The sequence below is a fragment of the Chiloscyllium plagiosum genome, unplaced genomic scaffold (assembly GCF_037043375.1).
Source record: "Chiloscyllium plagiosum isolate Xiang-an unplaced genomic scaffold, Cpla_swu_hap1 HiC_scaffold_2, whole genome shotgun sequence".
NCBI lineage: Eukaryota > Metazoa > Chordata > Chondrichthyes > Orectolobiformes > Hemiscylliidae > Chiloscyllium > Chiloscyllium plagiosum.
Genome location: NW_028270140.1, coordinates 97,833,406 through 97,856,096, shown reverse-complemented (window position 1 = coordinate 97,856,096; position 22,691 = coordinate 97,833,406). Strand labels below are relative to the sequence as shown.

At 40.9% G+C, this 22,691-nt stretch overlaps 1 protein-coding gene across 7 annotated transcripts in view; it reads right to left on the bottom strand.

Moving 5' to 3' along the window:
* Positions 1-857: 857 nt before the first annotated feature.
* The window catches only part of st8sia4 (ST8 alpha-N-acetyl-neuraminide alpha-2,8-sialyltransferase 4), a 72,801-nt gene continuing 50,967 nt past the window's right edge, over positions 858-22,691 (bottom strand). For 2 of the 7 annotated variants that reach the window (XM_043709956.2, XM_087998895.1), the window contains exon 5: positions 3,745-8,045. In XM_043709956.2, the coding sequence (XP_043565891.1) occupies positions 7,769-8,045 (277 nt within the window). In that variant the 3' untranslated portion in view covers positions 3,745-7,768. Of the gene's footprint in view, positions 2,984-3,744; positions 8,046-22,691 lie in introns of those variants that run through there. The other 5 variants (XR_006314569.2, XR_015760926.1, XR_015760925.1 and 2 more) reach the window with 5 other exon arrangements.

Below are 22,691 nucleotides of genomic sequence, written 5' to 3'. Positions count from 1 at the left end.
TCAGGGGATTCTCCCACATTATTCAAAGGCAAGACTCCTCACAACTGAATCATGACAGACACAACAATGCATTGGGGCAAAGCCAAGTACTTCCGAGAGAGGAGAAAATGCAAGCTGTTTGTCCCCAAGTGGGCAGCACAGTAGCTCAGTGGTTAGCAATGCTGCTTCACAGTACCAGGAATCTAGGTTCAATTCCAGCCTCGGGTGATTTTGTCTGTGTAGAGCTTGCACATTCTCCCCGTATCTGTGTGTTTCCTCCAGGTTAAGTGGATTGGTCATGCTAAATTGTCCATAGTGCCCAGGGATGTGCAGGCTAGGTGGATTAGCCATGGCAAATACAAGGTTATGGGGTTAGGAAAGGGGGTTAGCACTGGGTGGCATGCTCTTCGGAGGGTCAGCGTAGACTTAATAGGCTGAATGGCCTTTTTTCCTACTTCGGGATTCTATGAGTCTAAGCCTAAATTTCTCAAGCAAGATGTTACAGTATATTGGCATAGGTAAGTTTCATCAAACGTTTGTTCCAAACTTCAGCACTACATTTCTCCCTTTGACAAATTGGTTGAAAGCAGAAAATTTCAATTGTCACAAAACCATAGGGGTTCCTTTGACAACTTAAAAGCTGTACTGAAAACCACACTGATTTTAGCAGGACCAAGTTATGAGAAACCACTCAAATCAGCCGTTGATGCCAGCAACACTGGATGTGAATGTCACCTCGAAATTCCTGTGTTGTTCCTTATCATTAGTATTTAATTTTTCTTGTGTGCAAAATAATTAACTTGGCCAGAGCTTTTCTGACAAAGGGATTCACAACCCACCGTGCCAAGATCTAATACAAACACAACCCCATGATTACAGTTACCCTGCAGATATTTAATGTTCCAAGGTACATGATTTGACAGGAAATTACACATTTCTTTCTCACTGGAAGCACCCTATTTCCAGCAGTGCTAGAAGCTGCAATAGACTGGTCTGAACCTAATTGCAGTTCTCAGAGTCTAGGCCCAGAATCCAGGATGTGGTAAGCATGGGACTCCTCAGGGGATGGAAGGGAAAATAAGGCTTGTTGAATGATGTACATGTTGAGGCAGGGGAGGTCAGGATGACAATGTTAGTCAGAGGTTGGGAAGGGTGGCGGGGGTGGGGAGTCATATCATAGAATAGATCTGAATAGCTGTAAAAATTGGGGAAATACCTTCACAGCTGTGATCTCATCTTTACATATAGGTCAAAGATAAACATCTCAAACTCTAAGAAGAGAGTCGGTTAGAGTACAACTAATGTCTTGCTCGTGCGTGCAGCCTCCAGACTACAGCACAAAAGCAAATCCCTGGGAGCAAGTGCGTGTACACAGACTGAGAGCTGGAAGCTTACAATCTTGTCGGTGTCCTCCAGGCAGCGTCAGTGGAAGATCTTCTCATTAGCATGTGACAGTTGGTGCAAGAGTGACTTTCTTTGTACTTCATGATTATCATTCATCCTGTATGCCTGATATGCTCTTATGATGTGGAAGAGCCAGTGTTGGACTGGGTGGACAAAGTTAAAAATCACACACCACCAGGTTATTGTCCAACAGGTTTATTTGGAAGCACTAGCTTTCAGAGCACTGCTCCTTCATCAGGTAACTAGTGGGGCAGGATCATAAGACACAGAATTTATAGCAAAAGATATGCTGTTATCAGCATTTCCACTGCCAAGACTCTGCCTCACTTTCAGGCAGAAAAGATTGTGTCAGACCAGACAGCAGCAGCTGTTTCAGAATAGGAGCATTGGGAAAAGGCCTTGGCACGATTTGAAGGATGTGGAGGTGCAGGTGTTGGACTGGGGTAGATAAAGTTAAAAATCACACACCAGATTATAGTCTCTTGGTGTTGTGTGATTTTTTGATTTGAAGGAGGAGGATGAGAACAAAAGGTATTCTCTCTGTCTTGAGGAATGTGGGGCCTTTATTTTCCTATCCTGAGGCATTTTACCATCGTTTTCACAACAGACTCGGGAAGTGACAGTAAGATGGGAGGCAAATCTCTGAGAATTGTCTTCATGCTCATTTGCTTTTGGTAGGGATGAGAATTCCTCATTATGGGTTTCGGGCAGAATGTTCCCTCCCCCAACAATGCATGCTCATACCTGAAGCCTTCAATAAGAAGGTCATTTGTTTCCTTGGAAAAGTACCCAGCAGGAGTCACATTCCTCAAACAGAAAAAAAATACTCTGGATCACTGCTGGGAAACTGAATACTCTGCCTCAAATATAGGCAATACAAAACAAGCAGCACATAAAAGGTAATCTGCATGTTTAATTGGTCTTGTAAAACTTAAGTCAGCAGTGTTGAGATTGAATAAGGCTCTGGTCAGACTGCATTTGGAATATTGTGAATTTGCAGTTTTGGGCCTCATATTAAAGGAAGGATGTATTGACTATGGAGGGGTCCAGAGGAAGTTTACAAGAATGATTGTGGGGTGGAAGGGCTTGTCATATGAGGGGTAATTGAGGACTCTGGGTCTGTACTTGATAGAGTTTAGGAAGATGAGAGGGGGAGTCTCTCAAAACTTACAGAATACTAAGAGACCTCGTTAGAGTGGATGTGGAAAAGATGTTTCCAGTAGTGGGAGAGACTAGGACCTGAGGGCACAGCCTCAGAGTAAAAGGATGACCTTTTTGAACTGAGATGAGGAGGAATCTCTTCAGCCAGAGGTTGGGGAATCTGTGGAATTCATTGCCACACACAGCTTTGGAGGTCAAGCTATTGGGTGTATTGGCAGTTTAACGTTTCCTAATTTAGTTTAGTCAGAACCCTCCAAATTCTCTGATTTAAATGGATACTTTCATGGTTCTGGGCATAGACAAATTCTGCAGTGGTATTTTCAATTTCCTCCAGAGTCTGTTATGATGCGGCTTCCATAGGGTCCCCATGTGCAAGTTCCATCTGCACTGGAATAATGGCTGTCTGGCCATCGGAAAATCTGGGTCATGATTGCATTCCCTAAAATAAGGAACAGTTTCTTAATCAAGACTAGCATTGAATTTTCATGCAGCAAGTTTAATATTATAGCTCAAACAGATTTTTTTAAAAATCAACTTGTATAATCAGTATTGGGGAAGAATATACATTAAAAATTAAATAGATAGTAAAATGGAATGAAATATAACTATTATGAATGTGATTTAAATTGCCACATAGCACGTATGAATGTGTCAACAAAGGCAGTCAGTCTGTAACGCAGAGAGGCACTAACAGCACAGGTTCAATTCCTGGAACAGCTATGAAGATCCCACCTTCTAAACCTCATCCCTTGCCTGAGGCATGATAACCCTCACATTAAACCACCAGCAGCTGTCTCTCTCTCTCTCTCTCTCTCTCATGAGAGTGGGACTAAAGCGATTTTGCCTTTCCTTTCAACATGTGTATGGACTTTAGATGAGGGCATACCTAGGTTTGTGTCTGATAGCCTTGTGGTGGAGGATCCTGTCAATGCCATGTATCAAACACAAATTAAAAACCATTTGGAAGACACACTAGACAAACAGCTAGCATTCTGAACATGAAACAGTTTTCTAATGACAAGTGAATAGATGTAACAATCACTTTTCTCATGTATGGGGGTTGTACATTAGTTGCCCATGAAGAAAGGCTAAACCATCAGAACAATCCATAAGCATTCATTTTCCATCCATAACTAGTGAAAATCAATTCCAACGATGCGAAAAGGAAGACAGGAAATTAGAATGAAAAAGAGCTGAATATTTGAAGTGTTTGAAAGTAAACCTTATTAAAACCTTTATTTGCTTTCACACAGAATTGTAACAAAATGTAATAAAGCTTCCAGGACTCATAAATAAAACATATATATAAAACAGGACATTAACCTGCAAGAATAAAGGATTTTTCACAGTTGGGTGTCATGACACATACATTTTGTTTGTTTACAGCTCAAGATGATTTCAAAGCAATTCAGTTTTCTTGAGGAAGGCAGCAGACATCTGTGGACAAGCCTTGCTTTTCCTTTTAGCTGGATTAAGTAAAATATTTTTCTTTATATTTCCCAGTAAGGTAAATCCTGATGTGTGAATAACTGCAATAATCAGTTTTCTACAAAACCACAAATTTACTCACTTTTATAACAGTTTACAGCTATTTTTCCTTTTGACTCATTTCTGATTTCTCCGAATAATCCTCTGGTCCAGCTGATTAAGATGGAAATGAGGAGTTCCTAACAACAAAATATAAAGATAGCTGAATATAAATTTCTGCAGGTAGAACATTTTGTATAGCAGCTTGCTTTGCCTACAGACAATTGAATTTGCCTCTAACTGATTCTTACTTGGAAATCTCTGATACCACCAGAGTATCAGACTGCTCCCAAACATTACCTCAGTCAGGACTTTTCAGGAGCAAGTGAAGGCATTCTTAATAGGTATACTCTGTATAAATTATAATGAACAGCCTACAGTATCAACAAAAATGATATTCTGTCAACATTTACAGAACATGATACTACATGTTATATCATACTATTTCCTTTTGGGGGAATAAAGTCTACCCTTAGCATTGCAACCGTACTCCCTTCACTCTGTTTCAAATAATGCAGCATCTCTATAAATCCACCCTCAACCCCCCACAATGTGGCTGTCAATCCTTTACATTCCTGGATAACTGTTTCTGTGACATTAGAACTTCCTAAGTACAAACTTTCCTGTTTGACTTCAGCCACAGCAATGGAATGCTATATAAGTACACAGTTCACTTTATGCCAATTTATCCATTTTCCTTAAAACAGTGGCTCTCCTGGAAGCTTACACGTGCCTCTTATCTATTATCCTGCTTAATCTAGGTACTAAGAGTCAGGGTCATTGGAAGTGGTTGCTTTTAAATGCCATATAGGGGACTCATGTCACTGATGGCCTTCATGCCAGCTTGAGCCTTGGCACTGCCTCCTATTGTCCATTGCTGTAATTTTATGAGGAATCAACTGGGGAGCTGCTACCTGCTGCTATTCTAAAGAATGGCATTACCTTGCAACTCTGACTCCCAGTTGACATGTTTCGCTTTTTATTCCCCATCACCTCCTCCTTGTATATGCTTCTGAGATGGATATACCGGGAAAGTGGGCAGAAGCTATGAATACTTGAGCGCCACCTGCTCAGAATGAAGAACGTGGAGAAGGTGATGCCATGACTGCAGAGTAGTCGTTCAGTCAGTAAGCCGGTGTGACTAAGATCCACCATGCTGAACACTCTCCATGGAAAGAACTCCATGATTCCTTCTTGGACAGCCTGCAATATTTATGATTGGAGAAACCCCTGTTCCCAATGCTCTGCTATTGACAGAGAGTCCTTCAAAGATGCTAGCAATTGAAGACTGTGCACCATGTGGCAGAGGAAGGGAAGTGAGAAATTTGAGGAGATGAGGCTTTTAAAGTTGAGGAAGGGGTTTGAAATTTTTACATGAAATTGCTGAGAGACAAACTGGATTGCCACAGCCACTGATGAAGTCTCTTAACAGGGTAGCACCATGAAGGTTCAATGAACAAGTCTGTTTTCAGAAGGTGAGGAGTTTTATTTTATTCATTCACAGGATGAAGTTGTCCCTGGCCAGGCAGCATTTATTGCCATCCCTAACTGCCAAAAACGCAGTTAAGAGCCAACTACATTGCTGTGGGTGTGGAGTCACATGTAAGCCAGACTGGGTAAGGAGGGAAGTTTCCTTCTCTAAAGGACATTGGTGAACCAGACAGGTTTTTCTGACAATCGATGATGGATTCATGGTCATCATTAGACTTTTAATTCCAAATATGAATTAAATTCAGATTCTGCCATCTGCTATGGCAGGATTTGAACCTGGGTCCCCAGAACTTTATCTGGAGCAACTATCCAGTGATAATACCACTAGGTCATCACTTCCCCAAATGGTCTCTATGATGGGCAAGAAGAGAGATGTTTGAAATAGACTATATCACTTGATTAGCTCAGGTCATGGTATTTATATGGCACTCCTTTCTAGTCTAGGTTTGGAAAAATATGAACCAATGTTGTAGATGCTCCTCATCAGAAGCATGCAGACACAAGGATCTCTTCATCTTACCTTCAATAACCATGAAGAATGGCTGAAACGTCTGACTAAAAGTGTAAATTCCTTGTCTCTGGTTTGGTTCCATATCCTTCTGCTTTCTGGATACTCATCAGTTACAAATTAAAAAATTGCTAAGACAGAAATTATTTGAGAGTTAGTGAGCACTGCTCCTTACTTTTCTTTTTGTCAACCAGTCTGTTAAAAATTGTTTTAACAGGCTGTGCGTAGGTTTGCAGGCCATTCACTTGCTTGTAACAGTTTTACGCTATTCTCACACCAATACTTATATCGATGGAAATGCAAATGAGTAGACCCAGAAAACCTGTGCATAACTGCCTTAAGGAGTTTCCAGTGTATGTAAATTTTTAAAATTGTAACAGCAGTGTAGCTCAAGTAATTTCCAAGTCACTCGAAGACTGTGGTTCTATTCCAATATTTGCAGCAAACAATCTGTAGAAATAATTTTAAACATAGCAAGGTTCCAAGTCTGAGAAAGTCCTGAATTACTTTTGCCAGTTCCCAGTGTTGTTGTCAGATCTTCACTACAACCACATGTCTATTTAGTGTAGCAAGAGACACACCTCAACACTAGCAACTGGGATCAGGCACTGGAGACCTGCAATCCTCCGAGATGAGTTTTAAAGAATTGCATAAACAAATAACTTAAAAAAACAAGCAGAATCTTTACAATGCTACCACAGAATATACAATTTGATCCAAATACATTACATCATATTTACAGAAAGGAGAAATGGTGCTGATGGCAGTTCTGTGGTTAATAAGAAAATGCATCATCAGTAGGGTTTTTCCACTACTCACAGCATGAATCAGAAGGCTTGGCAGAGGAATTGGTTCATGAGTGAACTTTTGAAATGTAATAATTTGATTGAAATCAAACAATTCCTCATGCTTTAAGGATCTGGTAATCTGTGCTTCTGTCTAAATAAGACTTGTGCTTTTTATTCTGACCACTTCTTTATCTCCTGTTTCCTCCTCCTAAAACCATGTAGTAATTGCACAAGACACTTTACCCTAGTAATTCCCAAAATGTTAGTCTTTACAAGTAACTTCTTACAGGATCTTTGGTACCAGCAGAAAGGGCACCTTTAACTTTTTACAGTTCACATTCAGCACATTACATAAGACAACTGCTTTACATTCATTGAGCTATAAAACTACCAACGATACCGAACTGGAGTGCTAACAGGCCTTCAGTCCTCTCATAACTCTTATAACGGATATTACCCTTGGCTGATTCACATAAGTAGATAAGAATGTTGTGGATTGAGACTGTGACTCAGATGTATAACACCTTGAAAGCACTTTGGCATTGATTGCTTGCTGAGACAGCTGCTCAAGACAAATACTGACCTCTCGTTAACACTAAGCCTGATTATTTCTCAGGTCTTCTGAGGCTACAACAAATGCAGAGCCCTACTTCTGATGACAGTGATCACAGGCCTGAACCATTCTGTCAATCAATATTCAATCATTGTTAACACATCACTGCTTGATCTTTACTCCTCACAGTGCGATTATATTTATTATTTCTTCACAACAATCTGAGGCTGTAAACGCAGCTGGGTGAATGGGCACTTTACAGCATTGTTGTAATTATTACTGAGGCGTTATCTTTTCACATAAAATCTATAGTGTGCAAATATTGCACTAACTCTGGGTTTAGCTGTGGCTTCTAGGTTACACACATTTCCCAGTTGTTAGCTTCAGAGCTCCTTTGTCATGTAAAGATTTTAATGTTTTGAATTCCAGTGGCATCCGATGTGGCCCAGCATTAGAAAAATATCTATACTTTAGGTTGTCATAGTAGTGGTATTTAACTGGTGTTCCTTTTGAATCTTTTGGGAAGGGCCAGTATCCATACAGGTGAATTTCATCACAGAATCGAGTTGCAAGTGTGTACATCAATAAGCCAGTGCTTGGTCGCTTGATGTAAATCTTGTTTGTCAGCCAGTATCTGTAATGAAAAACAGAGAAATATTGATAAGGTAAGAGTAAATTCCTTTGTCTTACAATTTCAAAAATGGCCAGGAACATTCCTAACATAGGCTCAGCACCATATAAAAATAATATACTCATCTCTGCCTACCCAAATTTGCTAACCGCTAAGCTCTACGGACATAATCAAATGTCACCAGACATTTACTGCTTATGCACAGGTATACATTTACATCCTTGGATAGATTTTGGAAGGCTGATCAGGGTATTGGCTGATCAGGGCATTGGCTGATCAGGGCATTGGCTGATCAGGGCATTGGCTGATCAGGGCATTGCCTGGCAGGTTGCTGCTCCAGGCCATTCTTGGAGGCCATAAGACCAAAAGACTTTCCAATATAGGAGCAGAATTAGGCCATTCAGCCCATCAGGTCTGCTTCACCGTTTCAAATCCATCCTCCTGCTTTCTCCACATAAATTCAATCCCCTTATCAATCAAGAACATATTGATCTCTGTGACACTCAATGGCTTAGCCTCCACAGCCCTCTGTGGCAATGAGTTCCACAGATTAACCACCCTCTGGCTAAAGAAATTTCCCCTATCTCAGTTCTAAGGGGTCATCCCTTCACTCTAAGGCTGTTGCCTTGGATACTATCTCTCCTATGAGTAGAAACATCTTCTCCATGCCCACTATATCCAGGTCCTGTCTCAATGAATGTGGCAACCAATTAAATGGATGCTCCACAATAGTTATCTTGTTCTCGATCACAGGTATTTCAACTGGCAGGGTTACCAGTTCCAGGTGCAGGTAGAGAGGTTCTAGAAGGGGATTGAGGTGGGCAAGTGAACTCAACACCGGCCAGGAGCAGCATGACTTACAGATCCAGAGGACTGCTCCTGCTCCTCTAGGTCCATGCAAGATATGTTAATCTTACATTTCAAGTGCTTCACTGGCTGGACTGTTAGCTGGTACTGGAAAGAGTGCCATCAATGAGCTACTTCAATACGCAGTCTCCTGAATCCACTAACACTTCCCAAACCCTGCTCCTGGGGTTGTACACAAACTACGTGTGGTAGCTGTCACAGTGTTCTCCCGAGGAAACTGTGGAAAATCTCTAGGGATGAACCGCTTTAAAATCTGGTCAAACTGGACCCAGTACGAAGGTGAACCAAGTTTAACTGATCAAAGACTACTCACTTTTGAGATGTGGATGGCTTTACCTATAATGCAGTTCATTAACTTTTAATTAAGTGCAGTACTGAAATACCTGCAGAGATCTGTTACTTGCACAGTTGATGTTCACATTATTCAGAGAGTGCTCGATGTTTTCTATTTTATTTAACTGTTGTAATGGCCTTAGTGATGATCTAATTTTCTTATCCTTAGATGGACAGGCCTCAATGCAAGTAATCTGGTTTCAAGCATCTTTACCATCTTATTTTACAGAAGGTCCCAGGATATTAACATTCACTGAAAATGTTTTTTTCAGACTTAGTAAAAACTCTTCGCAAGAAATGAATGTACTAATTGTGTCACAGAACCGTAATCCCTATAGAATGCTTTATTTACAATATATTTACATGGATTAATATCACGTTATGAGAACAATTTAATTTGAACCAAACAAATCCATTATTTACTAATTAGAAAGATAGTAATTAAACCATTAAATCTCAGCATTTAGATACATGATCATTATAAAGGATGAGAGTTACTGAAGAGAATTAAGGACAATTACGATTATACTGCCAGATTTCAGAAAATTAAATGTTAATGTTGGAGAGGAAATCACAAAGGATTAATTGGAAAACTGCATTAATGTAATTGAAGAGGAATTACTTTCAGAAAGGAATGAGGAACGATGCAATTAAAATGCACACCACTGAGAAACAAAAGAATAAAGACTCGACTTTACAAAATTCCGTAACTGGTACAAAGTCTGTAATGTTCTAAGGCTACATCTGACCTATACACAGCTCAGTCTTACAAAATATTTAAAAGGTTGAACATGGTTTGAAAATGTGTTGATTAACCTATATTACCAGATCCAGAAAACTTCAGCAGAAAAGATTTACAATCATGTTACTGGGACTGGAGGGTTTGAGTTATAAGGAGGGGATGGATAAGCTGGGATTTTTTTCACTGGAGCGTAAAAGGTTGAGGGATGATCTTATAGAGGCTTTTAAAATCATGAGGGGCATAGATACGGTGAATAGCAAAGGTCTTTTCCCGAGGTTAGGGGAGCTCAAATCTTGAGGGCATAATTTTAGGGTGAGGGGGAAAGATTTAACAGGGATCTGAGGAGCAACTTTTTCATGCAGAGGGTGTTTCTTGTGTGGAATGAACAGCCAAAGGAAGTGATAGATAAGTGGCAGATACAGTTATAACATTTAAAAGACATTTGAAAACACATATAAATAGGAAAGGTTTAGAGGAAATGGGCCAAAAGCAGGCAAGTGGGACTAGTTTAGTTTGGGAAATTTGGTAGGCATGAACGAATCGGATTTCAGTGCTGTATGACTCTATGACTAAGTCCCAGCAGTTGAACAAAAAGGCAGAGAGATGCTCTCATGTACTTCAGTCATGGAAATGCGGCCAGTAACTATTCAAACCTGCCATCACACTCCAATCTGGACAGTATCCTCTGACGTCTACCGCATGCTGTTAATTAAAGGCCCCTATGATAATGCAAAACAACCAATATGATTCAATGATGGAGACCTGCAATCAATTTGAAATATATTTGAAATGTTTACAAATAACTAAATCAATCTGAAAAATAAGCAGTCTTTTGTTAAGTGCTGATAAGTTGTTGTTAGTGCTGGGAGATAACTCACCTACTCAATTTTGTCTCTCCCTCACCTCCAATAGATAATATAAATGTGAGATCTCCGACTTCGGTCCTGTCAATTTTACTTTAATTAATTTAAAAGGGCCTCTCAATTCATGATCGAATATTAACTCAAAGGGAGTGAACTGAGTAGATTCATTTGGGCATCTCTAATGGCAAACAATACAAATGGGATACCTTTATTCCAATCATGCAGGTAATTCTGAGAATATGCTCTCAACATGGTCTTCAAGGTCTGATGCCACCTTTCTAAATCTCCTGGAGATTCAGGATGATACGCACTGGATTGAAAGTACTGTATGCCTAAGCTATTCATAACCTCCTTAAACAGCCAAGCAGTAAAACTTGACCCTTGGTCGGACTGAATCTCTCTGGGTAGCCCATACTGTGTGAAGTAAGCTACTAACTCCTCTACCACCTTTTTTGCCTTGATACTCTGTAATGGAATTGCCCCCGGAAATCTGGTAGATACATCCATTATGGTTAACAATTACAGGTTCCCAATTTTAGTTCTTGGGAGGGGACCTACACAGTCAATTATAACCCACGTGAAAGGTTCTTCTAATATGGGAATTGGCAACAAAGATGCTGGTTTTATTACTGCCTGTGGCTTACCTACCATTAGGCATGCCTGACACGTCCGGCAAAAGTTAACCACATGCTTGTGCATTCCAGGCCAATAAAAATGTTTTTGTACCTTAGCCTGAGTCTTTCGTACCCTTAGGTCACCTCCTACAGGTAGTTCATGTGCTACCCATAACACTTCCTGTCTGTATGCTACCAGCAACATAATCTGGTACACTTCAGCCCACTCCTCCTCTGCACTCATCTGCCTTGATCTACATCTCTGCCTTAGGATTCTATCTTTCAGATAATAAACCTCTGAAATATTCTCTGCCTCCTTTTCAGAGTACGCATCCACATATATATCTTTTATTATCTTGTCTTGCTGTTGCAAGTGTCTTAGTCTTTCATGACTAAATACTTCTGTCTGACCCTCTACCTGTTCGGGTTTTTCCTACACCATTACATCAAACAGTGTATCCGCTAACTGATCTTCAACTCCTTCATCTTTCTCTTTACTTTTCGCTTTGTGCTGTGACTTATGATAGTGGGATCTGGCTACTACACAGTCTGGGAAAATACCAGGATATTTCTGCTTTAATTCCTCAGTTTCTTGGTCTTCTTTGGACTTCTCCACAACAAGGTGTGTCACTCCCAACTTGGATCCTGCCAAATCATTCCCAAGAACAAACTGAATTCCTAGAACTGACACTTTGTCAATCACTGCCACTGTAACTTCCCCAGACTTGAGTTGGTACTGCAACCTCATCTTATATAGAGGAATGCTAAATTTCTGTCCATTTATCCCACAAATTACCACACACTCGGGTAACTGATCAGAAAGAGTGCATATTCGCTCATCCGTTACTATCAGCGATTGGTTAGATCCTATATCTAGGAGAAAGTGAGGACTGCAGATGCTGGAGATCAGAGCTGAAAGTGTGTTGCTGGAAAAGTGCAGCAGGTCAGGCAGCATCCAAGGAACAGGAGAATCAACGTTTCGGGCATGAGCCCTTCCTCAGGATAGATCCTATATCTCTCAAGATTATAACTTCTTGTCCTTCTCCCTCTGTTCTTTCTGAGTAAACCTTACCCACAGAGATGAATTCTTTGTGGAGATCAGGTATTAATTCCATACCCATCCCCTGCCGAGGCTGTGCACACTCCTGCAGCTCCTTGACTCTTCTTGGGGTCTCATTTACTCCCTTCACTAATGCCACTGACTTAGTTTCGTTTATCACATCTTCTCCACAGTGCCTTTCTTTAACGACCAGCACTGTGACTTTACATGTCCCACTTTACCACAGTGGAAACACCGGGAGCCTTTAACCTCCTTTCCACCCTCTTGGGCTTCTTTTTTATCTTGTGGTAAATTCTTACTAGTGCTCTCTACTCTTGGTTTCGTAGTGTAGGATCACCCCTTCTCCCAACTTCTATCCCTCACAGGATGAAATTCTGGCCAGAAGCTTGTCTTATGCACCAACATGTATTCATCTGCTAATTCTGCTGCCGTTCTCAGTTCCTGAACTTTCTGTATCACCACGTGAATTCTTACCATCTCTGGAAGTGAGTTTTTAAACTCCTCCAGCAGAATAATCTCTCCTAAAGCCTCAAAGATCTTATGTGTTTTCAAAACATGCAAACATCGATCAAAATGACTGTTTAATTCTTTCAAACTCAAAATAAGTCTGACCTGGTTCCTCCTTTGTGTTTCTGAACTGCTGTCTATATGCTTCTGGTACCAATTCATAAGCACTTAATATAGCCTGTTTAACCTCTTCATAATCTCTTGACCCCTCATCTGACAGTGCGGCAGGTACCTCACTAGCTCTGCCTACCAATTTAGTCTGAACGAGCATTACCCATAAATCTCCGGACCACTCCATCTGCCTAGCCAATTTTTCAAATGAAATAAAGAAGGCTTCAACATCTTTCTCATTAAAATATGGCAGAGTTTAGACATATTTATATATATCACTCCATCCTGTTAACTTGACTTTGCTGACCAAATAGCAACGTCTCATGTTCAAATCTCTCTCTTTTTGTCTCTCCCTTTCTTCTCTCTCTCTATGCTCAGCAAGAACCTTCTCTCTTCTGACTCCATTGTCCTCAATTTTCTACCTCTACTGCACTTGTCTGTTTCTCTAACAAACCTAAGTGTTTGAATAACTCCCTTACAATTTCAGCTTTACTTTTGTCCTTGGTTAAACCCAAATCTAACTTCTTCACTAATTCTAAAAGTATGGCCGTTTTCTTTCCTTCTCAACTTTCTTGGCAAGCTTGAGAATCACCTTCAAATCCCAGAATCTCTTTAGCAACTTTAAGAGCAACTTCTCTCACATTAAATTTACTCAACCACAAGTCACCAAAATTAACACATTGTCTCACTTACATTTTATTTAAAGATCTAGGACACTAACCTGCAAGTTTTTAAATCTGCTTGCACTTCTTGTACCCCCAAACCTACTTAAATCTGCCTAAGACAGATCAAATCTCAGACCCAAGCTCCCAAACTGTTACGACACAGGGTAAACTCTCCGACTTAATTTATAACCAGCCACACAGAAAAGATTTATCCCGTGCAGTAATTTGTGAAAATTTGATAGACCAAGAACTAGTTAAAGATAAAAATAACAACTTTATTTCTTAAATTATAGCAGAGAATAATTAACTAACAATTATTTATAATTCCTCCCTCTAACCTATCTTTTACCTTCCCTTCTATAATACTCTTCAGAAAAAACTCCCAATTAAGATTTACAGAAAAATCCAAATTTTTAAACCAGCCAGCAGTCGATTCTTCCCTTTATCTTCATCAGTAGATTGGCTCTCCAGGTTTGTGTTGAGGTTTTTCTCTGTGCAAACTGCTTCTCTAGACAGGTACCTCTCAGCGTTCTGACTAGCAGACTACATTTGTTGGTCGGGTGGCAGATCTCCTCCAAACTCTTCAATTTTCCCCAGTCTTATGCCCCAAAACAATGGATTGTGTCATTGGCTTTTAAGATTGTCAATATACTCAATTCAAGCATGGTTGAAATTTGGTATTTTTCGAGGTACAATTTAAACTGATTGGCCGAATTCGAATCTGTTTTGTCATTTCTACCCCAGTAGCTGGAGCACATTACATTGTGTGTTACTGAGAACACTTGGTACTGTCACTGCTAGCTTTTACTCTCTTAAAGGTACAGTACACCCACATCTTCATAACACTTCTATCCCCACTCTCCAATCCTGTCCAAATCCTTCTGCAGAGAGAAAGTGAGGAATGCAAATACTGGAGAGTCAGAATCAAAAGGTGTGGCACTGGGAAAGCACAGCAGGTCAGGCAGGATCCGGAGCAGGAGAGTCGACGTTTCAGGCATAAGCACTCCACACTCCTGATGAAGAACTTATGCTCGAAATGTCGACTCTCCTGCTCCTCAGATGCTGCCTGATCTGCTGTGCCTTTCCAGTGCCACATGTTTCGACAAATCCTCCTACAGCCTCCCCACCTCTGAAAAGCGACCTGTCCCTCTACCTATCTTTGTATCATCTGCAAACCATAGCGACTTTACCTTAGTAACAAGGACAGGACACTCTGCTTCCAAAAGGAAGCAAAGCCCAATGTTTTTTGCAACTCCAAGAAATGTCATCAGAAAATAAATGACCTGTGGTTCCACTGGACTTGCACCAGATCCATTTGAAAGGAGCAGCATGCTGGTGAAATAATAAAGGAAAAGCAGTTTCTAGTGGTCACCAGTTTCTGCTGGAATGCCTCACTGGACAGCCTGGATATCAATATGAACGTTACCAAAAATAAGATAGAAAGGGCCTTCTTTAAGCAGGAACAAATTGGTTTCTTAACTTTCTTTCGTTCTGTGAGTACAACACTAGTTGTTCAAATCTCTCATTAGAAACACTTTATCATTCAAGTGAATCTACTTTGAATCTATTGCTTGGCCTCAGTATCCTCTGTATTGGGGTGTCACTGCTGGTTTTCCACCAAGTTTAAAATCAACGTGATTCCAAATCTGTTGTTCAGATTCATCACTGTCTCTTTTTTCTTCTCAAAGCCTTTCTTTAAAGTAGCTGAATTTGATTTTCATATCTATCTACATTGGCAATCTTCCTTTTAAAGATCCATATTCATTCAGTGTGAAGTTGTTTGATTCCCCCTGTCCATTGAGAATGTTACTATTTAGGTTATATTTCCATACTTTTCTTTTCCCATTCACTTAACTGCCGTACTTTTGCATTCAGTTCTCCTCACAATAAATTATAATGTCCAATACATTTCCTAATTAATTGCTGTACCTGCATACTAGCCTTTTATGATTCATGCCATAGGACACCCAGGTAACTCTGCATCTCAGTGCTCTGAAATATTTTGCCATTTATATAATATGCTTTCTTTTTTTTCTTTCAGCTCTCTTTTTCACCTTTCACATATCAAAAAGGAATCTGGGACCTCTGAAGGTCAGTCCACCAATCTCTTCATGCTGGAGGGCTTCCTATGGGCTTCGTAAGACTTCTTACTGTCCTTAATTAGATGGTTAATGAGATTACTGACCACTAATTGGCCTGCATGTCAAAAATCATGAGCGGCATCATGTACCATTGTAATGGGTGGGCAGAACCCCGAAATGCAACTATCATTGGGTACCAAACCAGGAAAAAAATGCAATCCATCATATCTGCCATTTTGTGCACCTGTATTTGTCCATACTCTTCCAGTGTGAGCTGAAAATTATTGTAATTAAAGAGGTATCTTGGTACAACTACAGAATGTATAAGATCTGTACAATCAGGTCAAGCACTGTGTGTCTCCTTAAACAATCAAATTGAAGAATTACTAATTAACCACAGAGTTTCACCCAAGAACAGTAAATTAAAACAGTTAATTCAGTATGAAATGTTGCTGTCTGGTACGCTTTAATAATGAGTAGCGTTGTTTGCCTTATTTGTTATATCTATAGTGAAACACAGCTCATTATCTTTAGGGGGAAGAAAGCAAATTGCCAAATGAGTCCTATAAATATTTTACTTCTATTTCCAATGGACAGGTGGATATTGAGTACATAAATACACAAGCCAAAAGAAAGCTAAATCTTCATCAAAATCTCCACTAATGGAGTTTCCATTTCAGCTTTGTGGAAGCAGTTGAATTCCTTCAGTTATATCTGAATACTCAGTGAATAGGATATTTTTCCTGCAAGCTTCAGGAGTCTTGATGTCAGCAAGAAAGAACAGCAACATTTTATGGTGCTTCTGAGTTCACTGTTTAATTAAGATGGAGAGTCAGCCCTAACAGAGGACCAGGAGCTCTATAGGTTGTCGTAGACAGTACTGAGGCAGCTAGGGAGAATGTGAATATGTTTCAAAACAAAGGCACCCTCATTGAGGTGATAACTGATAACTGATAACGTTTTATAGAGGTGCCAAGGATGCAGGCCCCACTGGAGGGAGGAGAATCTAAGAGCAGCAATTGGAGGGTGACTCCATTTTTGGAAGAGGAAGAGTAGAATATTTCCCTCCTTGATTTGACATGAGCAATAATTAGAATGATATGAAAACATGGAGGGATGAAAAATTGAGAATCTCAACATGGAGATTTCTTTACTAATATCCTCATGTCTTCAAAATCCCATCTTTGAGCAGTGACTACCTTATTTACATGCATTCATCTCTCATTAAAACCTCAATGTGCCTTATTTTTACACCCTTTCCTATTCTCTTTTCCTTCCCCCAGAAATTAGACACACAAATTCCCAACATGCAAGTCAGAGCAATATTTGGCAGCTATAGTTTACCAAGTGATTCTTATGACCACCATTACACTGCTTCTTCATAACATCTCTCCATGCTCCATGATCACCTTTACCATTGACCCTTCATCCACACAAATCTAATCTACAAACCACCAATCTCAGTACATCATCATGACTGCTCTCACACGAAGTCATGCATCATTTCAGCCCTTTAACAATCTACTTTGGAACTCAGGGACACTGATAACTTCTCTGCTTCTGTCAGATCATAATGCATGCAGGGACACACAAGCATCTCATGTGACCAGTCTGTATTTATGGCTCTTAGCTTGCTTTCTTAGTGCACAGGGTCCTTAATACTCAGCTATAGGCTACCAGCTACTGTGGCTTGCCTTGTAGTGCAGAGAGAGAGAGAGGCAGCTCACTTGTCAAGATGACATCACTGAACAGTGAAGGGGCTAGTTATGTTGTTCTATGGCACCATATTGTGGCAAAGTTACACCTACAGCAAGTGTCAGCAGTTTTTCATAGAGTCATAAAATCCCTACAGTGTGGAAAAAGGCCATTTGCCACAATAAGTCCACCAACTCTCCAAAGAATAAGCCATCCAGACCCATTCCCCTACATTATTACTCTACATTTCCCCTGACTAATGCACCTAATCTACACATCCCTGAACACTACAGCCAATTCACCTAACCCGCACATCTTTGAACTATGGGAGGAAACTAGAGCACTCGAAGGACCCACGGGACACAGGGAGAATGTGCAAATTCCACAAACTCCAAACTTTTGTGCCAAACACATTGATTTTCATATGTGACCTTTTGCATTTAGCCAAAGAGAAGCTGTCCTGAGCAGGGTGAAGGAGGACCATAGTCAACCAAGAGGTATTGCTACTATCAGTTATTAGGCTTGTCCAATTCCAGTCAAGAAAGTTGACCTTGGGTGTCAAGTCCTTGGTCCAATCAGAGTCCAGGGATCTGTGTCCTTGCATTCCAGTAACTGGATCACTGTTGGACCGGCAGGTCAAATGCAACCAGTCCTGGAATTGTAGTTATATCAGTTGAGGTGCCGTGGATAGGCCAATTTTTCCTGTGATGGGAAAAAGGGCAGAAATGAGTCTGATGGAAGTGAATAGAAGAGCAGTTAGTGATGGTGCAAAAGCAAGAGAGGCAATGAGGTATTCCTAGTGAGTGGGAGAAAGTGAGGACTGCAGACGCTGGGGATCAGAGCTTAAAAATGTGTTGCTGGAAAAGCGCAGCAGATCAGGCAGTATCAAAGGAGAAGGAGAAGGAGAATCGACATTTCGGGCATAAGCCCTTCCTCAGAAATGAGGAGGGTGTGCCAAGCAGGCTAAGATAAAAGGTAGGGAGGAGGGACGTGGGGGAGGGGCGTTGGGAATGCGATAGGTGGAAGGAGGTTAAGGTGAGGGTGGTAGGCCGGAGAGGGGGTGGGGGCGGAGAGGTCAGGAAGATGATTGCAGGTCAAGAAGGCGGTGCTGAATCTGAGGGTTGGGACTGGGAAAAGGTGGGGGGAAGGGAAATGAGGAAGCTGGAGAAATCTGCATTCATCCCTTGTGGTTGGAGGGTTCCTAGGCGGAAGATGAGTCGCTCTTCCTCCAGGCGTCGTGTTGCCATGGTCTGGCGATGGAGTAGGCCAAGGACCTGCATGTCCTTGGCGGAGTGGGAGTGAGTAGGAAGTGCAGAGGCAAGAAGGGTAGATGGTTTGGGGGGATGAGATGATTTCAGAGTCATTGAGTGGGAACAATGCATGTAATAGTGAACCTTATATCCACTAGCTTTAGGGAGAGTTGTGTACCACAGCAGGATTAGAATGAGCACTGGTCTTGTGAATCTGAGGCAACAGAGAGAACATGGTTGCATCTTCCCTCCCAGAATAAAGAATGTAATTGAACTTCCTCCTGAACCACTGGGAATTCTGCATGATGCAGGACACAGCATTGGCCCAGGCTATAATTTGAGTCCAGGTTCAATATCGTGACATGATCTCCTGTGGTGGTCTGCAGGAAAAAGGACTGCCTTCCTCTGCACTACCTCATCCCCCAACATGTGCAAAATTCTGCCCATGAGGCAGGAAGCAACCTGTCTTTTCCTGAACCTCCTCCCCATGACTAAGATAACACTACCCACTCTCTCCGAGGAGAGTGGTATTAGTAATGCTCACTTTTGTACTCAAGTGAACACAGTAACAAAATAAAACAGTTCTGAAGACAATTTAAAATTGATTCTTGGAGCAAAAGGTAAAAGCCTGTGTTAGATCGATCAAAACTGGTCTTTATTGTCTGCCTAGCAACCTGTCAGTAAGGCTGCTGGAGTCTCACTGGTACAACAATTAACAGTGCAATGATTCAATGGGCATTTTGCTGACTTTGGATTTTAATGGCCTTAATAGAACATGAAAGGAAATATATCTTTTTCCTAAATCTGCCACTCACCTTACATTACAGACAATGACATAGTACAATCAATGTTTAGTCTGCCCAGGATGCTGTTGATCAAATCACCACTTAACACTAAATGAACCTGAGTTACTGCACGTAATCATTTTGTATCTGTCTGCATCAACCCTCTAACAACCCTGAGCTTTTATTGATTCGCAATTACAGAAAGATGGAATTATTATTCTACACTGACATCCTGCCACTATTGCTAGCATTAGTCTAAAGCACTTTAAAAAGTTATCTATAGTTGATAAAGACTATTTTAGTACCTCTTAAGAATTCCAAAATGACCGCACTTGATCTCTACATTCTGTGGAAATGGAAACTATTGCTGACAAATGGAAGAGAGGTTTGATTGTGTTTCATTCTGAGTGAATAAACAGCAGATCTGTATTGATCCAGCATGAAGTCAGATACGAGTTGAAAGTTTTAACATGTCTCCAGTACCATTAAAGCAAAAGATTTCTCTGTTTGCTTTTTTATGTTGTGATTTAACTTTAGAAATGAATTCTGTAATTATTGCAGTTCTTGTTGTTTTGGTCTTGTACAAATTTCTGTACTTATGCTGGATTTATACTCATGTTTTCATATTATAGTTTTTATCCTAAAAGAGAAATAACAAATTCTGGAAGCTCAACGAGAGGAAAGAATATATGAAAACTCCATTTACCCCGGACTAATAGATAAACTAATAGATCATTATGGCTGCAGCACCAAATAGCACACTTTCAACTTTGATTCTATCAAAACTCTTTCTGTTGACTGCCAGCCAATCAGTCCAGAGTGCTACTGTCCATACTCAAACAGTAAGGTCTAGAATCAGGCCTTCAAAGCATAGAGCTGCTCAAGGTCATCCTGTAAAGCCATTGACAGTCTCCCCCACTAAAGGTTACTGGCTTTTCAACAAGCCATACTGCATTCACTGGGACAGCATTGTGTAGGATCGCTAGAACAAAGGCATAGACAAAGGGTATGCATAAGGGTGACTAGGTGACTTCTGTATGCAATGCTGGATGGCTTGAATGTTAAATCAAGTTTGGATTTTTTTTCTTAATGGTGTATTTTGTGGCCAAGGGTTTGCAGTAATAAAGGTAAGGAAAGGTGTGACTTATTGTTGAATGGGAATTAATGTTGCATTCATCAGCGCTGCAGTCAGATGAGTCGAGCACAGGCAGCTCAGCTGGAAAGCAGTCTTTCTCCTTATTTCTACTTCTTCGCAGTTTACCACTGGCTTCAAGGTCTCTGCCCTAATGGCTGTGAGCCATTCCTGATACAGTGTGGACCCTGGGCCTGAAGGATTCCTCTCGAGTCATCCAAGCATCAGAACTATTCCTTACATACCCACTGGTCTGCTCGATGCCATTTCATACAGCATGGTCTCGAGTTAAACATGTATTGCCCACATGTGGGTTGGTTGCATTCTAAAATCATGAGGTTTGTGTTCAGCAGACAGTCCTGGTGGCCCACCGTCTGGTTTTTCATGGTGCCTCAAATGCAAAAGGCAAAGTAGATAATAGCAGAACAGATGTGTCCTGAATACAGCCAAGACACTGATCCTGCTCCTCAACCTGCATATGGTCAGATCAACTGGATATAGATGCAATGGAACCATGTGCAGTTGTAGGACATCTCCAAAGTTGGATTTAAATACTCGCAAAACAGTTGATGTATCATCAATGGCAGTCAGTATCATGGGGAAGACCAAGGTCATGTCAAAGCTATGTCCATGCACTGCCAACTTTTCTTTGGAAATGCTCTCTGTGTATACTAAATGTCAAAGTTCTAGTTTACACAACACCAAAAAACTAACAGTGGTATTTTAGTGATATTGCATAAGCTAGGGAGGAAGGAACCACATGACAAGATTCGAGGCCAAGGTGATATTACAGCCAATGGCAATGCTGCCAACCATGCTTTGAGACCCCAATTCTGCTAATAACAGGTGGCCTATTTCAGTGAGCACCATCTATTCCAAGCAAAAACACTGATTATGTTAAGGTGTGAAATCACATCCTCGAGGCCCTAGGTGGATGTGGTGTCCTACTAACATTGCCCTCCCCAAGCCATCAAGTACTCCATCCTCTCTAAGCGGTTTCTCCTCCCTTCACTCTCTATGTCATTCTGCAGGATAAGATAGGAATTATAGCACTCGTGACTTACAGCAAGTAATTTGAACAGAACTCTTGAAGTCAGATCAATGCCTTCACCACATATTGCACAATCCCATGACGACCTCACCAACTTTAATAAACAATATAAACTCCAAACTCTTCAAGTTCAGCAACAACCAGTAGTAATCAGTCTCTCGGTTTAATCTCAACTTTAATGTGACAACCAGTTCTATTTGCCTCGAACTATTCAGCTCTAGCATGTCAGGTGGCTGAGTTTGAAGCAAGGATAAAGAAAACCTGGATCACTGAGAGACAATTTAAAAAAGGAATGCAATAGTTTTAAGAAGTATTTTATTTCAATTTATCCTGTGAATGGGATGTGGGAATCGCTGGCAAGGCCAGCATTTGTTACCCATCCTTAATTGCCCTTGCACTGAGTGGCTTACTCGGGCATTTATGAGGGCAGTTACAGTTCAGCCACATTCTGTGGGTCTGGAACCACACATAGGCCAGACCAAATAGGAATGGCAGATTCCTTCCCTAAAGGAATTAAGAAACAAAGTCAGTTTTCATTGTTGGTGTTCATTATCATGGTCACTATCACTAAGATTAGCTTTATTTTCCAGGTTTATTAACTGAATTTAAACTCTACAAGATGCCCTAGTGGGATTTGTACCTGAGTCTCCACAGCATTCGCCTGGACACCTAGATTACTAGTGTCAAAAATTGTGGTGCTGGAAAAGCACAGCCGGTCAGACAGCATTCAAAGAGCAGGAGAGTCAACATTTCGAGCATTAGCTCTTCATTAGGAATGGGCTTATGCTCAAAACATCGACTCTCCTGCTCCTCGGATGCTGCCTGACCTGCTGTGCTTTTCCAGCGCCACACGTTTTGACTCTGATCTCCAGCATCTGCAGTCCGCACTTTCT